General features: G+C 38.9%; 1 protein-coding gene across 2 annotated transcripts in view; it reads left to right on the top strand.

Annotated features, from left to right (window-relative positions):
- The first annotated feature begins 3,096 nt into the window (after positions 1-3,096).
- Positions 3,097-13,507, top strand: part of map3k1 (mitogen-activated protein kinase kinase kinase 1, E3 ubiquitin protein ligase) — a 42,049-nt gene continuing 31,638 nt past the window's right edge. The window contains exon 1 of one of the 2 annotated variants that reach the window (XM_052566679.1): positions 3,097-3,541. In XM_052566679.1, coding sequence (XP_052422639.1) covers positions 3,126-3,541 — 416 coding nt within the window. In that variant the 5' untranslated portion in view covers positions 3,097-3,125. The remainder of the gene's footprint in view (positions 3,542-13,507) is intronic. The other variant, XM_052566680.1, reaches the window with a different exon arrangement.

Raw genomic sequence — 13,507 nt, 5'->3', positions numbered from 1 at the left:
GACACCTTCGTCACCATTGCTTGGAAGGCTCGACCCATCTCATCTATCTCCTTGTCTTGGCGATCCATACGACCCACAGCTCGTTGCAGAAATTCTTCGAGATGAGATGGGGAGCGATCGCCTGCTGCTTCCATGATGGTCAGATCCTACTGTAACGACAGATAAAAGAGGAGGAAGCAATTGCAGGCAATCAGATGTTGTTTATTGATAACGAGTGTCCAGAGTGTTGGCAATGGCAAGGAAGGTCTACGGTGGCGTGAGAAGAGCGGGATGGTGAAGTCAGCGGTGCAGGTGAAGGTGGTCAATGGTAGGAACCAGGAACAGACCGGAACACTGACACGCGGACGACAACACGAATCCAAACCAGCACACAAACACGGAGGACGGTAATCCAGCTAGAGCATGGAGACATAAGAGAGGATCTGACAACAGAGAGAGAGCGAGGTGAGTATAAGTAGCAGAGGTATGATGACGATCAGCTGGAGCGAGACAATCAACACCCAGGTGATGACAATCAACTAAACGAGCACATGGAGACAACGTAAGTACAAAAACAATAACAAAACATGACACGGAGGAAACACTGGATTTCCTACCGTGACATTTTTAATGCAGACTTATTAATACAAACTGACACCAGTAAGCAAGTAAATCAGTGTCTAGTGCATTTTCCCCTCTGCAGTCGCTTTCAGATGTCCATGTGGAAGTCCAGGAAGTCTTTCATCTTGTTTACTTTTGCTGTAGCTGGAAATTAAGCATGATTTTCTCTAATCTCTCACTTGGCATTAAATAAGACTCAGCAAATGATGTTCAATGTAACCTTTAAGAACAGGGCCCAATACATTCTGTCAGTTTTCTCTGTAAATCAGTGCAAAGAATGCTCCTGAGCTGAAATCTCTAAGGACTTTTAGGCCTACGCTTTTTTTTCTTGAACTGTTGTTTTGTTCATTCCTCACCATGTTTGTCTTTCTCGTTTGGTTGAACCCACACTTGGGATCAGTAGTGCTGACACTGCACACGTTAAGGCAGAAATACTTTGTGTGGTGGTCAATGTGAGCAGGAAATGCAGAAGCTACAGGAAGCCTGACTGGCTAAGAATAGCGCTTACTGGTGGAGTCGATCTACTTCAACAGGAAACTGCTTCCTCCATGCAGCAGCCCTCTCCCTAAACCGGTCCTCAACCAACAGGACTTCTGCTTTCAAACAACCCATTTTTGCTGATTGTGGTGATTTCCCGCTGCTTGCAGACAAAAAATACATGTACAATTAATGCACCATGATCTTTAAACCCAGAAAAAATGCATTTATCTTCCAAATAGATGTGGTCTGTTCCATAAAGTGGAGTTACTATGTGTTTTTTCTTTTAAAATAATGCTACATGAAGCATACTCTTGTGAAAAGAAGTGTTTTTCATTTACTGAATGTGCACTTAATAGTGTTCTTTAAACATATATATATATATGCAGATATGTGATATAAGGTCACTTAGACTTTCCTGACTGCTTCTTAACACACTCATATATACTACATTATTTTGTAATATTATCTATTTAAAGGTTTTACTTTGAAGCATGTTTTAAATAATAACATTTCAAATGATCTCTTGTCATGATTTAAACTAAAGTACACTTTTGAGTGGTGTCAGGATTATGTCTTGTGTAACTGTGTTTCTCACCAGAGGTTTTGTTGATGAATTATAAGTGGTTAAAGTGCTCTCTCTGATGAGAGATATGCGAGAAATAACATTTTAAGTGTAATCCAGTCAAATAATGAAATAAATGTTGTTGATTAAATCGGTTGAACACTCTTTCACATGACAGAACTAAAGCCAAGAACCTAGTGTACAGCACAGCAGTTTAACATCTCGGCCCGTCAGAGTGATGATGTGTGGTGTTTGTAACATTAACTGCGTGCGTAGCATCTGCCCTGGGCCAGAACAATTAAGACTGTACACCAGACAGCTAGAAAGGAGGATTCATGAGGGATGGAAACCCTCAGAAAGCGCAGGTCTACCCTGAAAATGTATGCATCTGTGTGTAAATCCCAAGGTTTATATATATATATATATATATATATATATATATATATATATATATATATATATATATATATATATATATATATATACACACACACACACACAGAGAAAATGTATTCATATGTATAGACTCATTGTGCCCTATTTTTCAGGATTTTTTTAGAGTGTACAAGTCATTGCAGCAGTGATGGGGCCAGAGCAGATTTAAGTGCCTGACATAGTTTCTGCAAGTCCACACTTCTTTGAAATTGTTTATTGAGCGCTGACTGTTGAAACAAACAAACAAACCTAAATTTAGCCTTAAGAACTTCAGAAGATTGTGCAGAGCCTTAGATGCTACACAAATAATCTTTCATGTGAAGCTTATGTCAGTTGGACACAATATCATCATCTTCTTCTTCTTCTGATGTATACTTTAGGAATAAAAGTATCCTACAATTCTAAAGTAACCTACTGTACAAACTTCTCACTGCTCTTTGTAATTAGATGGGCCACTTTTGCTGATGTGTACTTGTGGGCAGTTCTGTTTTTAAAGCTTATACATGTCTCTGAATGATTGTATTCATGAGCACACATGAATGCTGTTATTATCTGTCAAATTTTCTTTTAAACTCAGTATTTCATTTAAACTTTTTACAGTAGGTGTATACAATTCATATAATGGTGATGAACAATAATTATAACATTTGCCAAAACAGACTGCTCTGCTTGTATGGCGAAACTAGATTTCCCATAATTGTCTGACATGCATGCAATTTTTTTTTTTTTGCTCTTCATTTTGATTTATTTATTGCTATAAAATGTTCTGTCTTTGTCACTTAGTTAAAAAAGACAAAGAAATCAAATGTTTACAGTATGATTTCATAGTTTGCGAAATAAATTTTAACAGATCAAGACGCCTTTAATTTCTTTGACACCGTGCACGCAGCAGGTAAGATGCCAAAGGAGTCCCTTTCCTTAGCTCCTCCCACTTTTTACGGACGACTCCTCCTATCAATCCCGAAGCCCCTCCCTCTCATCCTCCCACGGATTCCCGCCACTCCCTCTCTCATTGAATCTATTAAGTGGCAAAAATTCACGACAGAAAATGGCGACGGCGGGGAGCCGGACGTTGTCGTTAGGCGGATTATTAGACTCCAGTAGCGCAATCGTCGGGAACGGACTTCAGGGCAATTCCAGTGGCTCCACACTTTCGAACAGCAGCGGAAAAGTCAAGAGAAATGCCGGGGAGAGTTCGCAGTGGAGGCGGAAGGTGAGGAGTGTGGATCTGGATAAATGCGAGAGCGGGAGCGCAGCGCTGCACCTCCTCACGGTGTCCGGTCCCGGCTCGATCCAGACCGCTTTACTGCAGCAGAGCCTCGCCGAGCCGCCGCTCGCAGAGAAAACCAGCGATAATCCGTGTAGGAGTGCTCAGGAATGGATGAGGAGCTCTTTAAAGAGCAGCGAGAGTCCAGGCGCTGAACATGGAGGGACTTCTGCGGACGTGAACGCGTCACACAACAGGTAAAAATAACTCCCAAACTCTTCTTCAAACGCGTTTCTGTCGTAAGATGCGTTTGGAGAAACTTTACACATTAGCGATATAACCTTTGCTAAACTTCTCTCGGACAGAGCCTCTTGCTTTGTAACTTTTGTGTGTGAAAGATTTAAGGACGTGTTGCAAGTGTGAGAGAATGTAATACAATCGTTCTGCAAGTGACAGTTATAATGCAGGAGATTTGAAATATACTCCAACGGTTTTGCTGATCTGAAAGAAAGTGCAGGCTAAACGTGTTAAATGTTTACAAATAAACCGACATCTCATTTAACGCTCACAACGTGGTATAAAAAATATGTTTGAAAAAACGTTCGTTAACTGACAAACAAACATCCGATTGTATATTTTTATATAAATATTTTTTTTATATCGCTGTTGTTAGTCGTCTCGTGTGAGACAATACTGATCTGTGACGTGTAACGTTAGCAGGAAACCAGTTATAAGTATTATAGCCAACAATATATTGTATGGGTCAAAAATACATTTTTCTTTCATGTCAAAAATCATTAGGATATTAAGTAAAAATATTTTGTGCATTTCCTATCGTTAATTTACCAAAACATCATTTTTGATTAGTAATATGCATAGCTAAGAACTTAATTTGGACAACTTTAAAGATGATTTTCTCAATAATGAAGATTTTTTTTTTTTCCTCCCTCAGATTCCAGATTTTCAAATAGTTGTATCTCAGCCAAATATTTTTCTAATAAACCATACTTCAATAGAAAGCTTATTTATTCTGCTTTTAGATTATATATATGAATCTCATTTAAAATGTTTTTGTGGTTCAGGGTCACGTGTGTGTTTCTAATGCTGCATGTGTTCAGGTCATACTGGGGTGTGTTGTTGGAGCCGAGTCTCATGTTCAGCTCTGTGTTATGATGATGTGTGATTGTCATGAGCGTCTGCTGGTTGACTGTTTTCAGCAGGAAGACTGCGAGCGCAGGATTTTCTGCAATATGAGCTGCAGGCTTTGAGACTGTAAAGATAATGAGAGATGAATGGAAGCTGAAACCTTAAAAAAAATAAAAAATGCGTGCCTTTGTGAGCTCGATAATACTCGAGAGTTACTAAAGTCTCCTCTGAGCACACTCAATTCTTGCAAGAGATAGTGCTGTCAAATGAATACATCCAAAATAAAAGTTTTTGTGTAGGTTACATAATATAAGTGTACTGTGTATATTCATTATGTTTCTATAAATCCCCACACATTCATATACATTTAAGAGTTACGTTTACATATGTTTAATATATACAAATAGATACATGTAGATATTTGCTAAACGTGTGTGTGTGTGTGTGTGTGTGTGTGTGTGTAGTAAATATACACATTACACTCACACACACACACACACACATTATGTAAACAAAAACTTATTTTGGATGCGGTTAATCAAGTTTTTTTTAATAAATACTTTTCTTTCTTTTTTTTAAAATCAGAGATATTGATATTTAAATGTGAATAAACAAACGTGTTTTAGGGTATGGTTAGTCACATGGTGTTACCTTTAATCAGTCTGGTTGTTTTTCCAGTTTTATCATCTCTTGGGTGTTTCTGAGCCACATAGGGATTCACAGTGTCTCCAAACCAATGTTTTACGTCACTGAGCTTATTCACACAGCGCTGTTCCCCTCAGGTGAGAACAGGAGCATCAGTCATTGTGTGTTCATGTGTCCTGGAGTCACTGTTACAGGTGACACAGTCCTGATGAGAGCTTGTTTCTCACACTGCTGTTGAAACAGATGTTCTCCGGCTTGAGTAACAGCAGGACAACTCATCCGCTGAAAATGTTTTCATAGAGGGATCAGTGCATCTCCTTGAGCTGTTCTTTAATGTTAAACGTGAGAAAGTGTGGAAGTTATACACCACTGTCAGCACCAGAATATAATATAATAATGGTTGTTTTCGAACTGGTTTCCCAAACACTCTGCCAGTCTTTTATTTTAATGGCTAATTGAATTCTTCTGCTCCAAACTAACAATTTGTTAAACTGGTACTGCTGTGTCTGGCTGGTTGGGATTCTCAAACACACACCGTAATGTTTTGATGCCACAGAGTCACAGTGTTTAGGAGTTTGGTGGGAATCAGCCTGTCTGGCATTGTCTCAGTGGGGCAGGTGAACATATTGAAACATGAAAAAAAAATAACATTGAGGGTCCATGTTATACAAAGTTTAATTATGGCTTGACAGATAAGCTCACAGAGAAAACCTGAAAGCAGTGTGACTTTGGATCTGCTTACGCTTGGCCACTTCATGAAGTTTCTTTGACTGGATGGTGTTTTGAAATGCAGATTGCAGTGTGATCGCACAGACCTCTTCAGGAGGTAGTTTGAGACTCAGTCTGCTACTCAACTCTGTTGAATTTGCAAATAGCGTGGGAGTTGAAACACGGATTTATATTTGTTTCGCAGAAACATTTATGTGGCAAAGTGTAAACGGAAGCGTTTGAACAAACTGGATCAGAGAAAATGCAGGAAGTGAAACATTTTAATAGGCCCTTGTGATTTTTGTTTACATTTGTTGTAGCAAACTTTCTTCCATATCTAGATGATTTCCAAAGACCTTGTTTTTATTTGTGTTTTTTTAGCAGAATTATTAGATGTGATTTATTCCAGTAGTCATTTGTGAATGTGGACTGAATTGCTTAATATTTGTCAGCAGATCTGCAATCGGAGCTTGATATTGTGAAACAGCGGCGTGGTTCTCCAGCGCTGTCCTCTGTGTCCGTGCTGGGGTCTGGAGTTTCCTGTGTGCTTGACACTCTTCCTGTGCTTGCATTGGGTGTTCCCAGCCCACAGAATCGTAATTAATTTGTTTGCATTTCCAGCGAATGTGGCGGGGCTTTGACCACTCTCATTAAGCATAGATGGCTGGTCCAATGCTGGAGAAGATACTGTTATTATTTTGTGAAACACTGAATGTTCAGGAACATTATACATTTTGTGTAATTATGCTGCGTGTTTTGGTTTTGTGAAGAGTCTAATGTTTCGTTCGTGTCCTATAAAGAGCGTGTGATTCATTGGCTTGTCTCTGTAAATGATGGCCTGTCAGGTCTCTAAAACTGACCTTTCCAGGGCTGCCCTCAAATTAGCTACCGACCAACATCTGGGGCCAGAATGACTTCAGTGCTGAGCTGGCGCTCTCAAACACACTCTTGACTGCCATTCTTCCTGTTGGAAATGTCCACTCGACGAGCTCATGCTTGTAAGAAGACTCCCAAAGACTTGTGAGGTCCTCTGGAGCTTTATTGTGACAAATATAGCCTCTCGTGGGAGTCCGCAGCAGGCTAAAATAAAGATCTAGGGTGTATGTGGCGTCCTAAACGCTCGCTGAGTGTGAGATGTGACACTTCTTAAAATTTTGTTTATTGCAGTCTTACGCTTCACTTAAAGAGGATAAATGTAGCATTCTTGAAGTGTTTTCTGTACCAGCACGTACATTTCTGTCTGTTCACACCTAATGCTAGGGCTCTGTTTGAGGAAACGTTTATATCTAAGTATAAAAAGGGACAGAACAGAGGCAGTGCTCTTTACACGTCTTGCACAATAATAAAGAACTTCTCAATTAATTACAATACTCAGAAACTGCAGCCGTGTATTTTAAGGTCCACTGAAGTGCTTTGAAATGCACAGCGTTGTTCTATCTGTTGATGTTGTTTCATCTGAAACAGGAAGACAGATTTTTTTTTTTTTTTTTCTTTTATATCACTGTTTGTCCCGAGCCGTTGAGCTTAAAGCGTACACATTTGACAGCATGTAACAGCCACGGTTTCATCCATATCACTATAAAATATTTTATAATGATAATAATTGCATCATGGTGACCGACTGAAAGCTGCAGTCATTTTGAATTTGAATTACCTTGACTTTTAAATGTTTTTGTTTGTTTGTTTGTTTTTTAAGCATTTTCCTTGCATTATTTCTGATTATATATGTATAAGACAAGTTTGTACAAGATGTAGTTTTAGTTCATGCGTCTTTTCTGCAAAGACCTTTAACAAGTCATTTGTTTAACATTTACAGTCTGTTGACAACTTCATGTGTGCTGCACTTGGAATAGTTTTCTTAACTAAAGGGTTAATAAAGAATAAAGTTACTTGAATCAAGGTGTAGATACATTTGACTAGCAACCCTCTACACCCTCGCCATTGACTAGTAAATATTTTAGTTTACTAAAAGTGCTTTTAGTTTACCAGACTAAAATAGTCGCCAGAATGAAGGTATAGCTGAAGGTCAGAACTCCTGTTATGATGTACGTTTCTGAGGTGCACTCTTGCCATAAATTAATTTATTACTTTTCCTACATCATTTTTAACAAAAAAGATTGGTAAAATATCTGTTTGGGAGTCGTAGACCTTTCCAACAATATAGTTTGTCATGATTAGATTAGGATATATATGATTAGATTGTAATATAGTGACGTAAACGTAGGCGTCCCGTATACTTTATTTTATATATTGTTGATAGTATGCGCACTCTAATGTTTAAAAACATAAAAATTAGCACAAATAAATTACTCCACTGCTCCCTAAGAGAATTATGAACACCGATGTCAACAGAGTTACATTGTCCAAAAATTTTGTGGTATAAGTTTTTTTTTTTTTTTTTTTTTTTTACTCTTTATTTTGTTTTCAGATTGCACCACACTTCAAACGCTTAAATATTTTCTTCGGGGGGGGATGCCACCAGAACCCCCTTCAAGGTTTATATTTCACCTATGGTGCACCTTAATGTCACCCGTTTCTCCTCTTGTGAGTTTGAAGGTATGATTACCTTTCCTCTGCACTCCAGACAGATTTTTACATTTTTATGCAATTTCCAGCACAGTGATGTGGTGCTGTGTCTCTGTGGCTTGTATTGTCCCTGTGGAGTGTTTTAACATGTTTTGTCTGACGAGCAGAGGCCTCTCCATGGCCACCAGGAACTGCATGTTTAAAGCCCAGGGTTAGTTGAATGATCACGCCTGGACGCCGGACACAAAGGCCCGGATATTTCCATACCCATTAGGCCCTGTCCGCAGGCACGGGGTCCCCCTCCTCTCAGGTTTTGTTTAGTTAACAGCAGGACGAGGCAAGCTGGAGATTACATGTGAAAAGTAAACACATGGGAGCGTGACTAATAAGACCCAGATTACTGGTTAAAACAACAGGTCATGTGGCAGGCCTCGGCGAGATGCCCTCGAACTCACCCACGGTATGAGCAAACAAGCGCTGAAAACAAAGGAAATGTCTTAAACCATGTTCGGTAACTCTCTGTTCATATTCAGAAGTTTTGGACGTTGTTTGAGTTAGACTTGTTGGTATTCAGTTATGCGATATATCACAGTAATGGTCATGCATGATATTGTTATCATGAGAACTTCAAGATACTGTAAATAATTATGTGCACACTCAAGCTCTGACAGCAGATGGCACTAAAACAACAGCAGAAATGCAGCCGTTACCCCCGAAACCCCATAAATAAAACAGCTATGCTACTTTCTGTTTCTGAAACTTATTTAAATGACACAGCCATTCAGATTTGTGGATTTGCAATGGTGCTCATCAGTGTGCCAAATACTTAAATATTTACACTTAAAGGTACAATGTGACTTTTCACCACTGGAGATCGCATTTTCAAAACCATAACAAAGGCGAGGTGCACTGAACAAAAACTCATCTGAACGCCTATGATTGGCCATTGCATTCATAAGCTCAACTGACTCGTTTCTGATTGGTTATAATGTGCAACACTGTAAAATGCATAAAAAATGATGGCGCAACACTGAGCAGAACTTAATTAAATGCTGCCGTCAACACATTTGATTTCATTTATTCGCGACAGCCATAATAGATTTAGTTTAACTGTACAGCAGCTTTTGTGTCTGTGTGTTGACATAGTTTCTACAAGTGGACACTGGGGATATTGCATTGTTGATCGGCGGCAATGACCAGGAACGAGTTATTTAAAATAGGAATATCTCTGGATTTACAAATCCTTGGGAACTTTTGGAATAAAAAAAATCCACAACTGGATAAAATATATAACAGTGTGCAAGTAGTTTTTGGATATTTTATTACGAAAATTACATGTTAAAATCAAAAGTTGCAACTGTGTTGTTTAATTAACTCAAACCAACATGAACATTTTTTTTTTTTTATTGCTTATTGTTAATGTTAATACTCATTAACTTGAACTGAGGTTAACTAATTGTAAAGTGTTACCTATTGGTCTTTACAGTGCACTTTAATCTGAGAAATAATTTACTTTATAAATTCTTGTGTATTGATTTTTTTGCATTTAAATGTGCAATTATTTTTGTCTTAAGAAAAAGTTATTAAACCTGTTATACTGTATTCTGACAACACTAAATTTCAATATCATGAATTCCCTTGATTTAAAGCATTTACAGTTAATCGCAGCATGACAATTTGATACCCTCATATGCCTAGTCCTCTGGCTTTCTCTTTTGGAGAGTGTTGATTGTACACGGTCCTCTCCACCATGTCCAATGAGGGCTGTTGACATACTGTGTGTTGTAACGGCATGGGAAAGGGCCATCGATTTTCCCAGCGTCTCGTTGGCCTCCGGGGACCATCAGCGGGAAACTTGATTCGCCCTGTAAATTGGGAGTGACTGTCAGTTGATTGGTGCTGCGGACGAGCACGGAATCCATGGGCTTAGGAGACGACACAAAGAGAAGCATTGTGAAACACCAGCGCTGTTGTCATAATGAGGAGGATCCCAGCTCTGGGGCCAAAATAGGAAATGGCCAAGTGTCCCTTGACCACCTCGCAATCCCTCTGGCCTCTCATGCCTCCCTGTAGCTAAAGTAAAGTTCAGTATGTTTGACGTTAGCATGGCCTCCTCCCAGCGTCCTTCTGGGCTGCTGTCCTGGGACATTGTTCTGCTGTTGTATTTTGTTTTACTCTGTTCTTTTGGGGTTGGGTTTAATCTTCATTGACCCTTTTCCTGAGTCTCTCTCCTTGTTTGGTGGGGAGCGGATTGACTTAATGACGCTTTTATTCCCCCTCCCTCTTCAGTGTTTGTTAGTTTCTCTGGATGCTGTCGGAAAGACTCTTTTAATGGAGATGGACTGTGCTGGAAGTTGGTCTTTCCAGCACCGTGAGCTAGTAACCTCGGTACTCCTACATGGGCTGCCGATGTAACCTGACCTCAACCCCACAACAAGGGTCAAAAAGTTACTTTTGGACACTGCCCACACTCCCTTATTAGAAGAGCATGTGAGGTTACTCGGGGAAATATAACCCTTTATGTCTCTTCTATATAAATAATCAAATGAGATCATGACTTAAATATAATAAAACCCAGATGGTTTAGACTGTAAATAGTACCAAAGTTTCATAATTGGACCAAAAACGATGCATACATTCAAAAGCTCAAATATGCTTTGATGTGTTTTAGTGAGAACTATTAAGATACGTTAGTGATTTAACTTCAAATTAACCTTGCAAGACAACTTTACTACCGAGTCTACTATTCAGCAGTTGTACAAATTAGGTAGAATATTTTTTATTAATATTCAATTCACTGTTGCAACAAATGAAATATTATGAATAATGCAATAAACATTAATTAAACAACAGAAGATGTAACACAAAACCCAAATGTACAACACATTTAAAGGTCCCGTTTTACGCACTTTTTTTGAAGCTCTGATTGTGTTTACAGTGTACAATAAAACATGTGTTCATGTTTCGCGTGTAAAAAAAACACAGTATTTTTCACACAATTCACCTATCTGTATACCGCTGTTTTCACTGTCACAAAAACGGGCTGATGACTTCCTTGTTCTATGAAGCCTCTCCTTCAGAAATACGTAACGGGTTCTGATTAGGCCAGCGGTTCCTGTGTTGTGATTGGACAGCAGCTGAGAGCAGGCTGTCCTCCTGCTAACATGATTGGGCTAGAACGCACGTGCTGGAGATGTATTTATAGTCACAGGAGGAGCGTTTTTACTGACGAGATGCGCATGAAAACCGCATTTGTTTTTTTGCACAGCCCTAACATCTAGTTAACAAAGCTAAACAGCGTTGCCCTTTGTGTAATAAGTTACAGAAACAGTTAAACGCACCAACTTAAATAATAAAATACACTTACTGGTTGTGGTCCATAAACAACGCCTTCTCCAGAAAAGAGGGAACTGCTCCATCTTTCAAGAATAATCTTTGTGCAAATCCGGCGTTAAACTGATTGAGATTGAGAAAGTTGTCCTCAGCAAAATGAGCTTCACATAGTTTTACATGTGCATTATAATTTTCGGGAACTGAGTTAAACATGAATTGTAACCATTAATCTCAAAGTACAGCGTTCCTGGGAAGCCCAAACAAAGATGATTGGACTCCAAGATAAAAAAAAAACAGCGTTTCAACGACATGGCGACAAACACAAACAGCTCTTCCTCCTTCTCCGTCGGAGCGCAACAAGGCCACGTCCCCTTTTTGTGAATTCATGTGGGCGGTGGTTAGTCAAAAAAACTGTTTTAGTGACATTATTACTGCAGGAACTGGAGGGCTGTAGTCCAAACGGGTCGTTTTTTTGTAGGCGAATTCTGTTAAATCAAATATCTCGCTTGGCATTGAACTTTGAGCTTTTGAATTTTACAAATATTATTTATACTCTAACAACAAGATTACACACTAACTAAAGTTTAAAACATGGAATCATGAAGAAGGGGACCTTTAAACCTAATACTTTCAAATGTGGTCCGCAGGGAATTGTGGAAAAATCAGTTTACAGTTTTCGACTAAATTCTAAGTTTTGTATAAGTTATATAAGTATAAGATTTGTTCTTTTAGTTCTAAAAAAAGATGTATTTTCGGATGTAGCATCCTTTTTTAAAGACCTAAATAACTTTTCCCTTTTAATTATTGTTTTGGTTGATTACACGAACAAGTAATTTGTTTACTTTGTTATGGGTCTAGTCTAGCAAGTCTTTATTTGGTTACTGAATGCTCTTCTGTGAAATCCTAAAAATGAATAGAATGTCATAAGTCATGAAGTAATGTTTTGACTCGGTGTGACCTAGAAAGTGTTTAATCACTCCAGCAGTGTGAAAGAGCTCTGGAGTATGCAGCGCAGTTAAATATAGACTTTATTTATCCAGTAATATCCTTTGAAGAAACCTGTGCTTTGTCAGCACCGTTAACTAACACATAATTTATTAACAACGATGTTAACTGTAAAGTTACGTTTTTATCTGAGTTCAAACTGACCCATAGGGCTTAGTCTGAGGACGGAGTAAATGTTTAACATGTTTTGTGTTCGAGCTGGTGTTCATATGAAACCAGCGCACAGGAGTATGTAGGTCATCATGTGATCAGCACACGTGAAGCATCACTTACGGATCGAATGGGATTTATAGTCCAAATGTTATTCAATTTTTATCAAATTTTTTATGCAGAAATTTGAGCACTACCATTAGTTGATATGACAGAAAAAGCAAGCCAGAGTTTCTCTGTGTGAGCTTTGGTCGCACCAAATATATCTGGATATTTCTTAAAATATCTGATTCAAATGAAGCTGATGCTATTTGTGAGCTGAATGTCTCCTCCGCAGCAGTATCAGGGCTCTAGGTTGTGACTATATATTGTTAGAGGTTGCTCTGGTGCTGGTGTTGCAAACAGGCCAAAAGTGGAACAAAAACCCCGTTGCTCGTTTGAACTGCATCACCATTTTCAGCTTGGGTTAAAGACAGCACGGCGTGATCTCCGAGCAAATGAGTTCTCTCGATCATGTGACCGTTATTAAACATCATCCAGTAACTAGCATTTGACTTGTCCAACACAAACCATCAGTGTTTTGGGGATTTTACATTATTTTAATGCCAGACGAAACAATGCTGATATTCTCAACTAACTGAAACCGAAACCCGGAGAGTTTACCGTGTGTTTACTCGGGTAACTCTAGACTGTTTCCCTGGTATTGTGGC

This window comes from Carassius gibelio, chromosome B10 (assembly GCF_023724105.1).
Source record: "Carassius gibelio isolate Cgi1373 ecotype wild population from Czech Republic chromosome B10, carGib1.2-hapl.c, whole genome shotgun sequence".
Classification (NCBI taxonomy): Eukaryota; Metazoa; Chordata; class Actinopteri; order Cypriniformes; family Cyprinidae; genus Carassius; species Carassius gibelio.
The sequence above is the reverse complement of the archived record's forward strand: the minus strand, read 5'-3'. Positions and strand labels throughout refer to the sequence as shown.